This window comes from Lepisosteus oculatus, chromosome 10 (genome assembly GCF_040954835.1).
Source record: "Lepisosteus oculatus isolate fLepOcu1 chromosome 10, fLepOcu1.hap2, whole genome shotgun sequence".
NCBI classification, from domain to species: Eukaryota; Metazoa; Chordata; class Actinopteri; order Semionotiformes; family Lepisosteidae; genus Lepisosteus; species Lepisosteus oculatus.
Genome location: NC_090705.1, coordinates 11,286,450 through 11,306,544, shown reverse-complemented (window position 1 = coordinate 11,306,544; position 20,095 = coordinate 11,286,450). Strand labels below are relative to the sequence as shown.

Sequence of the window (20,095 nt, the reverse complement as noted above, 5' to 3'; positions counted from 1 at the left end):
ATTATAGTTGTTCTTGTCCACTTGTGAATTTTGTCTTCTTTATCAGTGTTTGAGTGCCAGTGTGGAACTCCATATATGGATCTTGCTGAAAAGTAAGCCACTGTGTCCCATACATTAGGAGCTGACTGCATTGGCAGGCACATTGGCATCAAGTCAGTACGGTTTTCTGAGGCTGAGGTACTTATTCGGACCACAGGTTGAGCGCTATAATACGTACGTCTTGGGTTCAAGCCAGAACACTAACGCACTGTGAATAAGATTCCCCAAGTGGTGAAGCATGGTTGGTTGAACATCATCTACTGTATATAGGGTTAAATTTAATTACCCTGGTCTCTCAGCATTCTATTGAACAGTGACTCCCCAGAATTCTTGAGTACCTGAAGGCTTGTAGTGATGTCAGTGAGAGATGCACCAATGCTTCAGTCTTGTGTACTCTGAAACTTGTGAAGAATGAAACGCCCAACAACTCTGCAGGTGGTTCATGTCAAAGAAGCATGTCAATTCCAAGCCTTTCCTTTATTTTCCATGTGTTTGAAAGCCTCCGAGGAGTGATATGCACTTCCAAACACATGGAAAATAAATAATACAGAAAAGAGTCCATAGTTCTGAAGGAAGAGAACTTTCTGAAACTCCCATTGTTTTAATTATTTTAGTTTTTTTTACCCTCCTTCCCTAATCTGGAAATTTTAGCAATTGATGCTGACTATGACTATGTGATTGACTATGTGCACTTTCAGTTGCTTGGGATCCTGCTTTTTTATCAGTATTCAGTAGTGTACTAGCACTGTAGATGCATTGATGAATGTGTAAGATAGTCATTTGTATCTGTGTTCATGCTGCGTTCTGTTTCTTTTTTTTACACGGGACATATCGTTGATGCATTTTTTTGTTCTTTCCAGATTCAAAAAGTTTTTACTTTTTGACACTACACATCTATCAAGATCAGCTCAGATTACTTTCTTAGCCACATACAATTTCTTGTGTTAGGAATTTGTCTTTTTCGCATACCCCAGCCTGCTCTATGAGACACACAGACAGAAAGAAGCTTGGGGTCAGAGCGCGGGTCAGCCATTGCACAGCACCCCTGGAGCAGCTGGGGTTAAGGGCCTCGCTTAGGGGCCCAACGGAGTAGGCTTCCTCTGCCAGCCCCGGGATACATACCGACAGCCTTCCAGTCACAAGCACAGATCCTTAGCCACTGCTCCGCCCCCCACAGAGCCACTGCTCTGCCCCAACACATTCGTGGTGATAATCGATTTTTGTTTTTGCAAACCTCATAAAGGTTAGAAGGTTTTCTGGTGCCATAGCAGAAAGTTAGAAGCCGTGTTATTATGAGACGGTCTCTAAGCAACCAGTGTTAGTTCATGACATGCTAACACTCGCTCTGTGATTTATGACTGGCTGTACTGTGAACCCTTTGTTTCAAAGGACAGGGTAATAAAAAGCCCGCTCTTGAGAATGCATGCCAGAGTGCACGGCTGTCAAGATCCTTTTTGCACATTTTAAAAATAAAACTTCTTATATAGAGAATTCATGACCAAGAGTGAAGAATCAAATTTAGGTGCTCAGAGATTAAAATTTACACAGTTATTGAACAAATAGATATACAGATCAAGTAGGCCATCAGTGACAGTTAATGGTCAACTACTTCTTCTTCATTGGAAATATTGTAAAGGCTTTGTTTATGTTGCACTCATCCTTGCAGTCATTCCTATCTGATGTCTCTAAAGATAGCAGTAAAGAATTAGAGACCTTGTCTCTGGTTGTCACTAATAATGTTTCCCAGAATGCAAACCACCCATTGTGGAGTTTGGAATTTGCCACTGTCTGTCATGAAGATGAGGTGGAAGCAGCTGTAAATTATTGGCAATGCCATGTGCTTTTCTTGAACATCCTCGTCTAGCCTCTGCCAGCTCTTATGCCTGCCAAAACACCAGCGTAATTAAAACTTTTTTACTTTTATCTGGCCAGCTAATCTGTTGCAGCCAGAGCTAGACTGAGAGAGACTGCATTTTAACAGAACAGGAGCTAGACTGTATTTTAACAGAACAATTTATCAGTTGACTAAAGGTTATATTTTTAATTGATTTAAAATTTACATTTATCCTTTTACTCTGGATCTAAGCCACTGTTAGTGTATTGCTTCTCACAAGTCTTGGGTGTTAAAAACACCAGAGAAGCAGAAAGTAGTTGTTGTCACACAGCAGAAGAATCCTTTGGGCTGTCACAGAAACTACAGCACAGCTGACCACACTCTTGCACCTTGGCCTGTTGTTTTACATCCTTGTCTTTGTGTTGGGTTGTGCTATTTTATGAAGACAACCTGATCCCGATCCTTGGCTAACAAATGATAATAATTCAATGCATCAGCAAGTGTATTTCATTTCAAGGGGTCTCAAAGTGTTTTACATATAGGAGAGGATTCTCTTCACCCACCACCTGGGTGACATGTGGTAGCCATTGTGTGCCAACCCACTGCATAGCAGATAACGTGGAGTGGAAAAATCCTTCCACCATCCACCATTGAATTAAGGTGGGACTTTAACTAGGCCACAATGTGGAATTTAGTCAGGCCACCCATAATCTTAATGCACATTTGTCCATGACAAAGTAATCAGAAGCACCTCTACAGTACCTCAATATGGCCATCACCGTCACCATACTGCCCCTAGCCACCATCATCCAGGGTGAAGTGTGCTGCCCTACTGGACCACCAGTGCACCAGCATTGCTTACAGCAGCAACCTGCTGTTTCTTTTTCCTGGGCCTGTTCTGACCAGGACTTGCTCTCCTAGCTAGTGAAATCTGAGGAACTCAGGTTTCAGAGTGGTAATGCAGCTATTAAAATGTTACAGTAATGATATTGACCTGATGCAACTTTTATGTCCCATGTTATTTAATTGATTAAATCTGCATGCATGTAAGCAAATATGTATTTGTATTATGTTCTTCTGTCTTTTGCAGTTTTTAACTTTACCTTTAACCATGTTTACCTTTTTCATCTTTGATTTATGAATGTGGATAATTGAAATTTTAAGTTACTTTTAATCTTGTAACAGAGTGTAATGCAGGAAAGAATGCCTTGTAATGTATTGTTTTTAACTACTATAAATATATCATTTACTGTCAAAGCACTTAGAAACTGTGATGCAAATTGCCAGGAGTTCTGTGTAAATGCCAGTGCCATTGACCTGAGGATAGCGGAGATTGCGTAAACAATATACAAAGAGAAATGTAAATTTCATTTGAAGGTTACTTACTGGAATTATAACATTGAATTGGTTATGACCTTTTTTAATCACTCAATTCAGATACATTAATCAAAATCACACCATAAACATTTTAGCTATGTACTTTTATTTTTTTTAAAACACACATGCATAAATACAATGATTTGTTTTATAATTTTCTAAGAAGTGTTCTGACATATTTATTTTGTATTAGTTCAATTAAGTAGCTGTGTCAGCATTTGTAGGTTGCAAAGGAACAAGTAAAGGTTTATTCCATGCTTAAAAGAAACACAGCATTTCACGTGTGAGCCTTCTTTACCATCTTTACTTGTTCCAATTTATTTTGTATAGTGAAGAAAAGAAACTAAGTTCCCCCAATAATATCCTTCTTTACTTGGGGATTATAGCTGATGGGACGAGAACAAAATGTTGCCAAGACTCTCAGCCAGGAAAAAGGGTTAAATTATTGTAGGTCACACCAGTGCTCCGGAGTTGGTGAAAGTCAGTGAACTCAGATTAGATAAAACTGCATTTCCCCATTTTGGTCACATAAAGGGTAGAGATCGAATGTGTGATTATTCAGATTTGACTTTCACTGGGCTCAAGTGCTGCAGTTGTGTTATGCAGACTTTATTGAAAAGATAAGGATTTCAGTTTTAACTAAATGTGTGTCAGAAACAGAGAGATGCAACAATGTAGTGTATTTTTGAAAACATTTTGTAGAAATTGCTAAATGTTGTACAGGTACAAGTAATGAATTTAGAAAAAAAAGCACAATGAGCATAGGGTCTTAAAGGCCTCTCGAAACTGCATCATGAAGTTTGTCTGGCAAAATCTGTTGAATTTATATTCCTGTATATTAAATTTGGCAAGATGACATTGATTTTTTATTTCAATGTCACAAGCACAAATGTGCTAGTTTGCTATGGTAAATAATACTGTATGTTAAATGATCATTTCAAGTCGGTAGCTACGTCAGCATGTGCACAGTGCAAAGGAATGGGTGAAGGTTTATTCCCTGCTGAAAAGAGAAGAAAAGTAACACAACTTGTTGGCTGTGGAGCCTTCATCGATTGTGAAGAAGAAGAGGAAGGCTCCACAGCCAAAATGTTGTGTCTCCTTTCAGCATGGAATAAACCTTTACTTGTTAAATTATAATGTATACCAAGTACTTTATGCACTTTTCTGCTCATTCTTTCGAATAATGTAACTGTCGTTGCAGGTTTTTATACATTCATTAAAATTGATAAGACAGTTTTACATCTAGTAATCTCTTGATAGAAGCTGTAGGTGCTGTGACACCATGCGCTGAAGTTCCAGACCACTTTTAAACAAGACCTTACATGTTCTTCTCTTTACTGGCAGGCTGATGACCACAGACAGCTCTTTGGTGCAGACGAGGGAGGAGGATGGAGTGAAGTTTGAGCGGACGCTGGTGGCCTCCGAGTTTGTGGACTGGCTGGTCCAGGAGGGAGAGGCGTCCACCCGGGAGGAGGCGGAGCAGCTGGGCCGGAGGTTGCTGGAACATGGCATCATTCAGCATGGTGAGGCCAGCCCTGGTCACCTGGCACCTTTCACACAGGGATCTGACAATGCAAGGGCACCACCCTTTACAGCCCTTGGTCTAGTCAGGTGAAGGGATCCTTAACTACAAAAGACTATACAGAGCATCACGGAGCCTCTTCTTATGCGTGTGTTTTTAGAAAAAATAATACGTGGCTGTAATAACTGAATCCAGTATACACTGCACTCAGGTGACTTTAACTGTTGCCTATCGTAGTGAACCGCCTTATCAGTGAGTTGACAGGGTGTGGCTGATGAGGTGTTTCAGCTTATTGAATGTCAAGCCGTGTAAAAATCAAGAAAGAAAAACACTGGAAAGCACCATTACATCTCACAGTACGGTGTCCTGCTGCCGTCAATGTATAGGTGAGCCAAATTCTTTTAAGCAATGTATCAAGTTTTTGAGTAGATCACCGCGTTGCACATCATTAAGCATGACACTGAGATTCAGAAGATTAAACTAATTATTGTCTGGAGCATTGATTGGGAGACCTAAGAATTATAGTTTAGTCTAGTTTTTACAGAACAGATTTACGGGCCTGACACTGTGTCCTTCCTATGTGCTCATCCTAACCTGCCAACTAGACATTGAAGCAAGCGTTGAACATGCATTCTCATGCCGTTGGCTTATGAAATGAGAATGTCACTTATGCTGTGGATGATCTGTTCAACAGTCTCATTGAACATTTGTGGGATGACCCTGGATGAGGCTTTCACTTGTCCAGGCTCTTTGAGTAGAATGGGACTCCCACAAGACACAACTGGAAACACAAACACAAACAAAACGTGTGTAACAGAGGTACTGCTTCCAGCAGTAGCGACATACACTACTAGCTTCAGACTTTTCAGTGCAGAACTTCTTTCGATGACAAAAGTTAATGGGCATAATGACATGTCCGTTCATCAAGACATCAGTCCACCTTCTGCAAAAAATGATTTTACCATCGTCCTGATAATAACTTTGTAATTCGTTCATTTTTTTGCAATTATAAGTGATAGTGGCCTTTTTGATGCTCGGTATACAATGTTCCACATGATGCCCTTTATTTTGGAAAGCCAGTTTCAAACTTCACCTTGTAGCAATAGTTACGCCATGGCCGGGGTATGTGGGACAATACACTCCTTTTACACTATGGGCCATGTCCACAACGGTTAATCGGCTATTAACACTTGAAGAACGTGAGCTCAGCCCTGGGGGTTTCCATGTTGCTCACCCAGTAATTATTAATGTTTTTAAACTCATTAATCCCTCTCAGATTTCCGCTTCCTTGGTTTTTTAGTTAAAGTTCAATGGATCAATAGACGTTTAATGAATACTATTTCTCAGAATGATATATTTTGCAGAAGAAGTGTTTTAGATAACACATGTAAGATATAGAGGCAGCATGGTTGTGCAGGTGTTAGCATTGCTGCTTCACGGCACTGAGGCCCTGGGTTCAGTTCCTGGGGTGATCTCTGCGTGGAGTTTGTATTTATTATATTCTTCACTCTACCAAAGTGTGAGTGTGTGTGCCTTGTGATGAACTGGCGTCCCATCCAGGGTGTACCCTGCCTTGTGCTCATTGCTTTCCAGGGTAGGCTCCAGCTCTTCTGTGACCCTGTGTTGGGTAAAACAGTTAGAAAATGGATGAATAGATGTAAGGTATACCATTTGGATGAGAATTTACACTTGACAACATTGAACATTCTAGAAACTGACACAAACAGCATAAAAAGTAAGATTTGAAAGATAAAAATAAGATATTAATGTGTAGGTAGCAATTTACAAAGTGCATTCTGAGGCTCTTAACAGTGCCAAAACTTGAACGTTCTAGAAATGTATGTAAAAAACTTTGAGAAAATAGGAGGACAGATTGTTTAAGACATTAGTCTTAGATATGTGTTGTTACTTGACTAACAGCAAAGTATAGTGGAAGACATTCACCGCTTTGTTCAAAATTACTTAAGGAAAACCAACCCATTTTTAATTACAGCAGAGGAAGAAGAAACTTGTTTTGACCTGAATTCTTATATACTGTAGCAGTGCAGAGCTTAGTGCACTGCTGCCTGAAGAAAGAGGACTTAAGCTCATTTCACTTTGCACTTTTACCGCTAATGCGACAGTCCCATTCACTGAGGAATATGTGCCTTTCATTTTGATGAACCAAAAGCTTTCTAGCCATTGAAGTGCTTCAAGTGCATCTATTGAATAAAAGGTTCATTGCTCCAGTGAAAGAGAGAACATCTTTACTGAGAATGATTGAAAAATCAATGTTAAAAATGGGTTATATTCTATAAGATACATTTTCCCTTACTACTAATTGCAGAGTAATGTGATGAAGAATTCAGAGGTGACATATGTATACCTCCCCTCCTTATTAAAGGTTGCTGCAGAGTATTAAATGATGAAGGGTCCCATGATTAAAGGATTGAATGCAGAATACTGCCATCTAGTGATTTATGAGATCCTTCCTGCCCTGTGCCATTTTATTTCCCAGTATTTATACAGAGGTGTTTTAGTATATCCAGAGACACTGCAATGTGTGTGATACAAATACCTATGCACATACCCTACTTTAAAAAACAAAAAAATAAAATTGTCATTCTTTGTTTTGTTGAGAATCTAATAGCATCCCCATTATGAAGGAAGTATGCATTTTGTGTAGTGTAAATATTACTTTTCACTATGGCTTTTCCTTTAAATTATACTGGCAAATAATGTATAAATTGCTTGTAGCTATGAAGCTTTAAAGGCGAAGAAGGAATACAGTGCATAACTGTCTTGAGAAGTATATGGCCACATCCTTAAGTACTAGTTTGCATGATGTTATATTTCATGTAGTTGGGTTCAAGTAACACATTTTGTTTCTTCAGAAAACACATTTACTGCAAAAACATCAAAATACAGATAGGGAGTTAATACCACTTTCAAAATCAGTCTCTCTTTGTTGTCTCTATCTGCCACTCACATAAGATCTAATTTTTATTTTATTTTTGAATATTATTATTTTTTTAAATCCATAGTCTTAAACTATAGATCCACTTTATACAGTATATGTGCCCAGCAATGGACTGGCCTTTGGGCCCACCTGGCCACCATGACCCTGAATTGGATTAGCTGTTATTAATAGTGATGTGATGATGGGAGAAAGCAAAGGAGTTGTAATGTGAGCTGAGCTATGAAGAAACAATTGACTTTTCCAGAGTGGTCTGTTGTATGATAAATTAAAAATCTTTAAAAGCGCTTTGTCCGTGCTTTAATACACCTGTAGTGGTGCTCCTTTTGAAAGTGATGGCAGGGCAAGAGTGTCACGCCCTGTACACCTAGAGGGCGCTCTGCTTCTGTCTTGTTCCTAGTTCCCTGTGATTATTCATGTCTTTCCGGTGTGTCTTGTTGTGTAGCCTATTTACTTCCTGTGTCTGCTCTGCTCCTGGCTCAGCATTGACGGTTCGAATGTCCTGAGACCCGCCTAGTACCAGGTCGCCCCACGTCAGTGGCCTGAGGGCATAGGTTTCTATACCGACATCGTCCGACCCCCTGAGCCTGGGCTAACCTCTGTGTTGCCCCTTTCACCGCTCTACTGGTCTCCTGGCCATTCCACGCCATGCCCTTCTAACATTCGTGACAAAGAGTGTAGACTCTTCAACAAGTTCATTCCATGATGCAAACACATTTGAATCTGTTTTATGCTGAGTCGTCATCCTCAAGCTAAAGGTGATTTTTTGATAACTTTTCAGGAAATAGGCAGTGTAAAGAAAACTTACTGATAGCAAACATTATCAGCTTCTCTCTCTTCCTCTGCGGAGTCCTTGAAGTGATAAAAACTTGCTGAGAGAGCTTCAGGTTACTAAGGGATTGTGAAGTATCCATATGGTGGCTGGGCAGAAATACTGTTTGTGTTAGTTTTCAAAGTAAAACATATTTTAGTAGATAAAACTATATTTCAGATCCATCCATCCATTTTCTAATCTGCTTATCCAGTACAAGGTCACGAGGAGGGCCAGAGCCCATCCCGGCAAACAATGGGCACAAGGCAGGATACACCCTGGGTAGGATGCCAGTCTATCGTAGGGCACACACAGGTACTGTAAAGGTAAAATAAATTAGGCCACAAAACGTGTTACTTTGGAAAAGGTGTAATGCTAGATGACAGTTAACATAAATAATTCATACCTTGCAATTTTTTTCTCATACTGATTTTATATTACAAAGGCCTCACTATGGTGTTTAGCCAGAATATTGCAGAGTGTAGTTCTAGTGATAATAAGATAGGAATGAGGAAAAAAACAAATCCGTTAATCACAGATTAAATTCTGAACATCCCATTACCACAAACTGTAAGAAAGAATACCCTGTATTCTTCATTTTTTAGGGATTTAAAGTGGTATAAAAGTAGGACGAACATATGTGCTAGTGGATTAGGGAGAAGATTTCTGATTAATTTACCTAGTGAAAAAAAAAAAACAATTAGTGGGGCGCTCATCCTGCGGTCCATGTGGGTTCTAATGCCCCAGTATTGTGACGGTGACACTGTACTGTAAACAGGTGCCATCCTTCGGATGAGACGTAAAACTGAGGTCCTGACTCTCTGTGTCATTAAAAATCCCAGGGTGTTTCTCGAAAAGAGTAAGGGTGTAACCCCGGCGTCCTGGCCAAATTTCCCATTGGCCCTTACCAATCATGGCCTCCTAAATAATCTCCATCTATGAATTGGATTCATCACTCTGTTGTCCTCCACACTAATAGCTGATGTGTGGTGAGCATACTGGTGGTACAGGTGGATGCTACACATTAGTGGTGGTGGAGGGGTGTCCCCATTACCTGTAAAGCACTTTGAGTGGAGTGTCCAGAAAAGCGCCTTATACAGTAAGTGTAAGGAATTATTATTATAATTATTATTATTAATTCTGACTGGATAACAAATAGAAGACAGGGATTATGTGCATTTACACCTTTTTTGTGGAACTGGGAGACACAAAGGAACACACAAGGAATTACACATTACAGTCTTGGATATGCACATTGCACATCTTAAAATGTCGGGTTACCAACCAGAGAAGGCAACTCTGTTCATCTTCTTTGTTTACTTGATATAGTAACTAATTTATTTTCTAAATCTCACCTTCAGCTCTATGGCACTCGAGACGTCTCATCCATACGACAGCACCTCCTACAACACAGTGTCATTCATCACTATGCTAATGCTAGTGAGACATAGTGGTACACCAACTGGATTTACAGCAGCAGCTATTGCTGGTATTGCTTGGAGGTCTCTATTCCAGCACTGGCCAGGCCTAGCTTTGCTTAGCTCCTGTGATCTGAAAACATCAGGTTGTAAGGTGATAAATGTGTCTGCTACTGATTTCCACTTGTCATCCAGGTTGCTCATTTCATTAGTGACCCTTGGTTAGATATTTGAGGATTATTAAACCTTGTGTGAAATCCCTCGAAAAGTCTAAAAATGCAGTTGCATTAACCTGTGTGATTGTCATTCTGAGTTGTTTCTGATGAGAAATACAAAATAATATGGTATTCGAAACTGAAAACAACATTTTAAATGTGGTATTAGTTGAGCATATGATGCTTTTAACTGAATACCTCTTTGCTAACATTTTAAGCCTTTCAGTACACATCCCAACATTGTGCTATCTTTGTACAGTATGTTCATTGTTTTCATTTTCCTTCAGTGTTTCGATGAGGACAATGGATATTAAGGGTTTTTTTTTCCTCGTTATTGATCAGTACTGAAAAATAAAAATGGAAGAATGCGTCATTTGGCAATTCAGACATTTCAATTAGAATGTTTTTAGATGAATGCAATAAAATCTGGACATACAGGAAAGGCTCCCAGTAATTTCTGCATAGTAACTCTGGTTTGGTTGCCCCCTCCTGCAGTGACCAACAAGCATCACTTTGTGGACAGGGGCCTCCTGTACCAGTTCAAGATGAACTTCAGGAGGAGGAGGAGGCTGATGGAACTGCTCAGCGAGAGCTGCCGGTCCATACCCGAGAGCCACGACAGCCCCTTCTGTCTGCGCAAACAGAATCAAGACACAGGCAACAACAGCTTCCTTTCAGGTAACCCCTGTGCTCTCTGCAGGGATGGCAGCTCTCCCCAGCTGAGTGCTGGAAGGAGTGAATGAATGATTGAAGGATGAGAAAGTGTGCATCTAGCCAGCCAGCAGCCATATCACCCTGCAACTCACAGCTGTCAGCCCACTGAAGCTCAGCAGGTGTGAGCCTGGTCAGTACCTGGATAAGAGACCTCCTGGGACAAACTAAGGTTGCTGCTGGAAGAGGTGTTAGTGAGGCCAGCAGGGGGTGCTCACCCTGCAGTCTATGTAGGTCCTAATATCCCTGTATAGTGACGGGGACTATACTGTAAAAAGGCGCCGTCCTTCGGATGAGACGTAAAACTGAGGTCCTGACTCTATGTGGACTTTAAAAATCCTAGGGCATTTCTCGAAAAGAATAGGGGTGTAACCGCGACTTCCTGGCCAAATTTCCCATTGGCCCTTACCAATCATTGTGCACTGTAGCTGCCGTTGCAACATCCAGGTGGGGCTACACATTGGTGGTGGTGGAGGGGATCCCCATTACCTGTGAAGCGCTTTGAGTGCAGTGTCCAGAGTGGAGTGTTATCATCATCAAGTAGAACCAACTTTCACTGAAATGCATACCCTGCTCGGATGCTGAATCACGCCGTCATAAACTCTCCATGAGAACAGCCTAGCAGAGAAATGGGGTGGAAGATATGAAGCCGTTTTTATACTATAGCCAGGATAGATTAATGTAAAGTATCAAAGCATTTAGGATTTATTTTGTATGTTTTAGATCTGATTAACGTTGTCCTAAGTAGGACTCCAGTCTTCAAGAAAGAATGTTATAGGTTATCTGCTTAAAGGCTTAATAGCATTTAATATTATCTGAAATATATTTACTGTCAGCAAACCGTGTTAAGTTTCATTTTTGACTGACCAGATTTGAAGCCAGAGAGAATAATCTTATCTCAGTCAACATATGCCCTTGGATTTATTTTTCACTTTTGTCCTTGTTCGTAATATGCCGATTGCATAGATCAAACTTCACAGTGTTGTGTCAGTTTGAAAAGAGTTGATTTATCTCTGTTTATATAATAAATCAAAATGCAAAGACATCCACTACCCTGTAAGTAATGGGCATATCAACTATACAAATATTTTGTATTTAATAAAACGAGGTATTGAGAAATTATTTCTCCTACTATTGTTTTTCTTTACTGCTTCTTTTATTTGAACAGCTGTACACACATATTCAGGACTTTCATATTAATGTTTTTTTCAGCCAGTCATTCCCTAAAATAACTACCTTTCTGATTACAACACATTTGGTTTGACTGCAATTTCCTCATATTATTACTGTATTGTAATTTGATAGTGATGGGCTTTGAGTTTATGTCAACTATGGTTTGATTTCAATTGAGATAGTGTTAGAACTATTTTCAAGGACTCCTTTATTCATCTAAATGACAGAATGTGTGTTTTACTACATGTAGGACACTACCCTTGTCTGAAATAGAATGGTGATGTCTAAGGAGTACTGTTCTCCGATTTTGATTTTTTTAAATTAATTAAAACAGAAATTGAATGTGCACACATAGCAGAAAGACTTTAATAGTTTGGTAAACTTATATTATTCATAGTATTGTACTGTTGGTGATAGAAAATCTGCATAAGCTGGAAGCACATTATTTCAGGTATCACTTCTGAGTCATGGTTATTTATTAAGAATACACTAACATTTAACAAATGATGGGCAGCTCTTGTATAAAGGAAAATTAGGTACTTATTCCTCTAACAAAAAACGAATGTGTACTCTACATATTTTGTTAATATGTCGTGAATAGTATTAGTGATGTAATGTATAAGTAATTTACTGGTACGCAATGACTTGCATGAGTTGTTTCAGTAAGAAAGTAGTAAGTTGTATGTGCCGTAGAGATGACATCCAAAGTAAGGTGTTATCAAACAACATGATACAACAGTATCTCTGGAGCACTCAAAAAAATTAACGACTCTCTTCATGTATCCTGTGATTCTGACAAGGATGCGGGCAGGAGTTTAAAAACTTTATACATGCAAACCCAAATCTGAGGTAATATACATACAGCCCTTGGTTTCTCTTTTAGTGATATGAATAGAACTATTTTGGCTTTAAAAACTGGACAGCCACTGGAGAGTTATTTTGAAATAAGGAATTTTCGTTGTTTTGATCTTGTTACTTGAACATGTGGTGGCCTTCCTTGGCTTTGGCCAATCACTTAAGGTGTTGTTTGGAACTTTAAGGACTGATTTATAACTAATACATGTGTTTTGTATTGGGTTCTGTGTGATGTCCAGAATGAGATTCAGGATTGCCCTGCTTGTTCGTTATTTTATTCTCAGTGTTGTTAATCAAAGAAATAAGGGGACAGCTAATGAGAGTGTTCTAAGACTGTTCTCATCCAGCAGCAATTTTCTGTATAGGCAAGAATGTGAACTGAACTTTGAAGAGGGTTGATTAACTAGAAACAAAAAAGTTAAAAAGTCATTAACCTTATTTTAAAAATCTCTTGCTGCTGTCATCTCCCTTGGGTTATGGTGATTCCTTTGGCAGACGCTTGTCAGAATTTAATGTGCAGTCCTAATCTGAACTTAATGAAGCAATTTCTCAGGCTCCAAGGAGCACATTCGTATTCAAGTAACAAAAGCCTGTACTGAAGACTTCACATTATCCAGGAGACTTAACACAAGGAACTGGGATCTTAGTTATAAACCAGAGTCTTAAACTTCTGTGTCAGCTCAGTAAATGGCTTCAATAAAGAGAGTTTTAACATGATCCAAGTCTCTGGAAGTAATGCTTAAAAATAGCTGGAGCTGCTATTGTCAGATGCCATGGGAACCAGGACATTTCAGAGGAGAATGTTAACACCCCCAGGATTATTAGACTACTGTTAGAGCCACACATTTTGTTCATTCACCATCAAAAGGATAATACAGTACATTTTAACAGTCTAAAGTTTCAAGGTTGGCTTCCGTTTTGAACAACAGATTAACAGTATTTATCTGAGAACAAGTTGTCATTGCAAATATGAAAAAAGGTACAATACCTGCTACGAAATGTTACCATAGGAGGTTAGATACAGGTATGACAAAACAGAATGTTGGCAGTATTGTAAAAATGCTTTTAACTCTCTATAACCTCCAAATATATGCCCTACAGGAAAACGCCCGTCTGTTATACACACACTCTGTATAATTCAATGGTATGTGGATCTGAAAGGGCCAATCTGTGTTATGTTTGTGGCGGGAACATTGATTAAAAATCATCCAAACAAAAAAATCCAGGCTGTAACAAATCAAATAAACATAACCATGTCACATTCAAAGCGTTCCTTGGAGTTAGCTTCTTTTATTGTGCTTTCCAAGACTTTTCAAGGAATCTGTCTTTCCCAGTGTGGGTTTTTTTTGTGCCAATTAAACCAGTGACATAGGTAGATGAGTCCAATGTAATCCTTTATCTTTTATAGTAATTAGGACTTCTGTGATGAATTGAGAAAATTGCTTGAACCATTTGTGACTGGACATTAGGAAACTCCAGTTAAGTATTGCTTTTGATCCTGATCACATATTGTAAATACCGTTTGTGAACACATCTACTGTATGAAGTCCAGCTTTCATACTGCCTGACTTGCATTATTCCCTCTTGTCTGATTTGCATAATTGTAAATGACGAATGGGGTATTGCAGGTATATATTTACAAGATCATAAAAGTCAGAAGTAAAGGAAACTTTTTAAAGTACCACAGATATAAACTAAAAGTCTTTAGTTTACAGTTTTTAGCTGTATGGTAGCAGCCATATCACCCTGCAACTTACAACTGGCAGCCCACTGAAGCTAATCAGATGTGAGCCTGGGAGCCTCACTGGGTGGGAGACTTCCTGGGAAAAACTAAGGTTGCTGCAGGAAGACATGCTAGAGGGGCCAGTAGGGGGCGCTCACCCTGCAGTCTAATGCCCCAGTATAGTGACGGGGCCACTATACTTTAAAAAGGTGCTGTCCTTCGAATGAGATGTAACACCGAGGTCCTGACTCTCTGTGGTCATTAAAAATCCCAGGGTGTTTCTTGAAAAGAGTAGGGGTGTTACCTCTGCATCCTGGCCAAATTTCCCATTGGCCCTTACCAATCATGGCCTCCTAATAATCTCCATCTAGAATTGGCTTCATTACTCTGCTCTCCTCCCCACTGATAGCTGATGTGTGGTGAGTGTTCTGCCGCACTATGGCTGCCGTCGCATCATCCAGGTGAGGCTGCACATTGGCGGTGGTGGAGGGGAGTCCCCATTACCTGTAAAGCGCTTTGAGTGGAGTGTCCAGAAAAGTGCTATAGAAGTATAAGGAATTATTCTCGTTACAATAATTTTGTGAATACATTTTTTTTGTTCCTGTTTCTAGTGGGTAACATCTCAGTGGAAGTAGAAAACACTTTATTTCTGTAATTAAAGTTGACCGTTCTTCAACAGGATGTTTGTTATCTTGTACTTTCTAATGTCTGCACAGCAATGAAAAGAACCTCCCACTTTCTCACTGTAATGAGAAATGTTTGCTTTATGGTTTAACATTTACATTAGATAACAGCACAAGGTAAAGGTAACCGTGACCTTCTGAGAGCAGAACAAAATTGTTGGTACTGTCTCGGGTAACAATCACTGAAAGTGAAACATGGGGCCTTGCACAGATCGTAAGTGCTTCTTCACTTTTAATCATACTGTACGTTTACATTTTAAATTTTAATGTTGTCACTGTAATGTAATTGAATTTTAGTGTGTGATATTTTTAGAATAGTTTTAAAGTAACTACTGAAGTTGCTGCCAGTTTGCTATGTTTTTGCTAAAGACTAGTGTCTGATAAACTGTTATTTGCTGATTACACATTTTTTTCCTCAGCAGACATTCCACATTCCTCTCTCAACAATGCAAAACAGACCAGAATGTCAGTAAGACATAACTGTATTCTAAATTTGATTGACATTGAGTAGATTTGAATACCTTTCCGTCTCGGACCTATTTTGAGAGTACAGTATATGATGACATATTCACTGATAAAAGTACCTGCTAATTCAAAGCCAAGTGTTGATTGGAAAAAATAGCATTATTTTGTCTCGGGGTGTTGTCTGATAAGAGTGAGCTCTGAGAAGCAGGAGATAAAAGTCTGGTTTGAACTGTCATGGTTTTATTAAGACAGCCTCTTTCAAATCTGTCCCAGAAGAGAAAGTATCCCTGGAATAGCAAAGGGGTATGTTGTAGAGAAATAATTTATATATTGAGATAACTAAATACAGTGAAAGATAGGTTTCTACATGGGAATAAGCAGACCTAAAACAGTGGACTGTTGATACACCATCTTCAAGTGGATTATCTTTGTCCTGACAGAGTGACAGAGTCGGTCATCGTTGATCAGCCAGTGAACAGATTCTTGACTTGCCATGCAGTGTTCTGGCTCTTGCCACCTCTGTCTTACAGAAATACTTTGCTGTTTGTGCAATCTGTTTTTATTTTTGTGTCTTGACAGCATTGTGAAGTCCTGAGGGTGGGATTGTAATGTCACAACCCAGTACACTAGGGTTGTTTATGTCACAAATGCAAACAAGAGGTTTGCATTTTGAAATGCATCCAGTGCTTGATTATGCTCATATTTGAATAATTGCAGCACCACTGGACAGACGTTTTCTTTACTGTTACTCAGTTTGTCTTAAACACTGTACAGCTATGGATGGTATGCAGTTCAAGTCAATCCTTGAGCCCTTTTTCTTGTTGCTAACTTTCAGGTGAAAGATGTTTGGTTACAGTCCATAAAATGTGTGCATCGCTAAAAGTTCATGGGTTCAGGTATTTCTCATATTTGTCATCCAGTTTCTTGACTGGGGCACTGTCTGTGTGTCGGATCAATGCCAAAGCTGGACAGTTGCTATAATTCTCAAGCTGTTGGCAAAGACCCTATCAGCCATGGGCAAGTGCTGCAGAACTGCCTGTTTTATCTCATTTTGACAACTTCCTTGGCAATTCACCATGTGCCCTCTCTACAATGTTCCATATTATATCTGGTGTTAATTTGCCAAACGGTTTTTAAATAGAAGAGTTGGCCTGATGTCCACACTGCCTAAAAGCATATAACATTTGAAAGTGCAGAAGAAAGTAGTAAAGGGTACTCCTTGGTGACAGGGAAGTAGGCGTACGTGTATTCTTTGTTTTTGCATTTTGCATTGTTTCATACAATACAAACTCTTCTTTATAAATGGATTCATATACAGTAGATTCAAGACTGAATTGTTTGGGAGATTTTGGAGAAATAAAGGGATTCTCATTATAGCAGATATTTAAATGAGGATAGTCTTCATTAATCAACCTATTGATAAAACATCCACAGAATTGTTTCGCAAACAAAAAATGTAAAAATAAGAATATGAAAAAAGAAATGTAAACAGCAGAATGAAAACCCACAGACAGAAAGGGAACAGAATGTGGTTTCAGAAGGAATATTGCAAAAATACAGGAACACTGTGCTCTGCATTTCTTTGACAGAATCATTAAGTAGATTCATTAGAAAGAATCAGCACTGATGAGTGCATTTCAAACCACAATGAAAGTAAAATGTACACAGTGACTTGTAAAGCTTATTGTTAAATTTACAGTTCAAAATTATTCAGCAACAGAGCTTCCAGTGAAGTGTTGTGGCCTCGTTACATTGTAAACAAGCGGTCTTGTGAGCATGACGTTTATTTGATTTCAAGGGGGTTTTGCTGACAAATACAACTTACTTGTTAACTGTGTGCGGATCACATTGGAACATTTTTTGCGGAGAAATGTCTGCAGCACAACCTGTAATTATTTGCTCTTACATAGAAGTACATTAGCCATTACAGTAACTAGTGAGCAGGAAGGGCCACTTCACGTCGCAATTAATGGGAACCCGAATTCAAGTTTGCGACAACATGGCGATTTACAGTACTTCCACAAAGTTCTTAAATTTGTGCTTAATGCACATTTTGGATAATTTTTCTGTAACGTCAATTAATACATTTTGTTGCCAAGATTTATTAAAAGGTCTTAGAAATTGCGTCTGGAGTTCCCCTTTAAATCTCTTCAATTGGTGAAGCAAATCCTCATTTCATAGCCTGATCTACTATGCAGTGAGACTGCTGGAAAACATAGTAATAGCTTCCATATGACGCCCTGGTAGGTGCTGCTCTTCATTGATGGATGTTGGGTCCTTTTTTACATGTAAAGCTCTTTTGGATCTTTGGTGGTGGAAAGCTCCCTATAAATGAAATGATTCAAATTAATTAAATAGTAAATGTAATGTTGTGCAATCATAACCTAACAGATGAAATCCGTGAATGAAATAAGTACTAGATGAACATCATAAGTGCTGTAGCCGGAACTGCCTTTATCCACCAATCACAAGAAATGATGCGTAAGGGGAAACCGCTAACCATGGCATTGTTCCTTCTCCGGCAGTCAGCCCCACCAAGGAGATCAAGATCGTGTCTGCCGTGCGCAGGAGCAGCATGAGCAGCAGCTGTGGCAGCAGTGGCTATTACAGCAGCAGCCCCACCCTGAGCAGCAGCCCCCCCGTGCTCTGCAACCCCAAGTCAGGTACGAGTCACGTCCGGTCCGCCGCCGTCTCTTGACCTGTGCTGAAGCGACATTATGAAGTGACATTATGGTGGAGCGGTGGCACTGTGGCTAAGGATCTGCGTCTGTGGCTGGAAGGTTGCCCGTTCGTATCCCGCGGACGGCAGAGGAATCCTACTGTTGGGCCCCCGAGGAAGCCCCTTAACCCCAACTGCTCCAGGGGCGCCGTATAAATGGCTGACCCTGCGCTCTGAGCTCCAAGCTTCTCTCCCTGTCTGTGTGTCTCAAGGAGAGCAAGTTTGGTAGGCGAAAAGACAAATTCCTAACAGAAGAAATTGTATTTGGCCAATAAAGTGATTTTAAATAAATAAAAAAATCGTATTCCCCTGCGTGCTGCGTTACCAGAAAGAGACAGCATTGGCAGTAAAAGTACAGCGCCTCGTATGCAAACAAGAAAGTCATTGCATAGAATGGATCCCAGCTCCAGGGTGTGTATGATCTAATAAAAAAACCAGGCTTGGAGTTTTGGGCTTCCTATGGAAGATATAAGTCAAAAAGAGAAGAAACACTGATATTTTTTCCCTTGAAGTTCTTCTCAGGAATCACTTGTAGTTCCCATGAAAGTCTTAACTGTTTGAGCAGGTGTCTTTTTTTGTCACGCTGCTTCTCATGACCTCTTCCAAGCAGACCACTGGCCTGTAAACATACCCTGATCTGGCTTTAACTCTTGTGGAGATCTTCCAGTGTTCCGTTTCTAGCACAACATTGTTTTTCAAGCTAAAAATGTGTATAATAATGTCAAAGAGAACAAATTATTCTTTAACCAGCTGGGATTTATATACAAATGTATTCAGATTCTTACTGAGTTTTCACCATGTGTTATTTAAAGCTTGCAGTCATGACATTTAGAAGTAGAAGTAGCAATTAAGATTTTTTATTTATACAACCTACTCCATACACATATTTCAAACCCTGTGCTGTGGCAAACCTAAATTCATTTAGGCGCACAAATCTACCATAACGAGTCCACATCAACTTAGCTTACACTAATAAAAATCGGCTACTTTGGTGTGGAAATAATCTTATGATCTTACTCTCAGGGCTGAACAAACATTTACAGTATCATGTCGTGGGGTTTTTGTCAAGTCAAATTGCACTTGGTCAGGGTAATTCTAGTGTATCTGCACTTTCAGAGGGACAGATAAATAACAGATGAGCTTCTGGTGAGGACGAAATGAGCCACAATGCATTCACTGCAAAGGCAATATGTCAGGACCTCTGAGTGTTACTTCAATAAAAGGCATATTAATCCTGAATCATTCTATACTAAACACTGTAAAGACATCGGAAAGATTAATCTAGGCATTCACTTACAGTGCTAAAAAGTGTACTTACCTGGGCCTTATGGGCCTTTTGCAGAGATAAAAGGAACTTACAATTGAATTTGGAAGACATGACTATTGTAAGTATCAATCACCTCTATATGTGATTGGGTTCAGTTGTGAGAGTATTGTGTTCCACTTGACCTACTGAAAAGTGAAGTTTTTTATATTCTTAACGTGTGAAGCTTGATATTTTAGTTTTTTTACTATAGCAGGATTTGGCGTCTCAGTGTTTACAGGGAATGTAACATGGTTAATCAAAATAAACCTCATGGTGGCTCATTGACTA

At 39.5% G+C, this 20,095-nt stretch overlaps 1 protein-coding gene and 1 long non-coding RNA gene across 4 annotated transcripts in view; one reads left to right on the top strand and one right to left on the bottom strand.

Moving 5' to 3' along the window:
- Positions 1 to 20,095, top strand: part of deptor (DEP domain containing MTOR-interacting protein) — a 52,299-nt gene that overhangs the window by 19,777 nt on the left and 12,427 nt on the right. For all 3 annotated transcript variants that reach the window (XM_015357847.2, XM_015357848.2, XM_006635947.3), the window contains exons 5-7: positions 4,595 to 4,773; positions 10,668 to 10,850; positions 18,308 to 18,445. In XM_015357847.2, the coding sequence (XP_015213333.1) occupies positions 4,595 to 4,773; positions 10,668 to 10,850; positions 18,308 to 18,445 (500 nt within the window). The remainder of the gene's footprint in view (positions 1 to 4,594; positions 4,774 to 10,667; positions 10,851 to 18,307; positions 18,446 to 20,095) is intronic.
- Positions 6,322 to 20,095, bottom strand: part of LOC138241420 (uncharacterized) — a 40,780-nt gene continuing 27,006 nt past the window's right edge. Inside the window, exons 4-5 of the long non-coding RNA XR_011190645.1 lie at positions 11,373 to 11,501; positions 6,322 to 6,390 (exon numbers count right to left, since the gene is read on the bottom strand). This is a non-coding gene — a long non-coding RNA (uncharacterized lncRNA). The remainder of the gene's footprint in view (positions 6,391 to 11,372; positions 11,502 to 20,095) is intronic.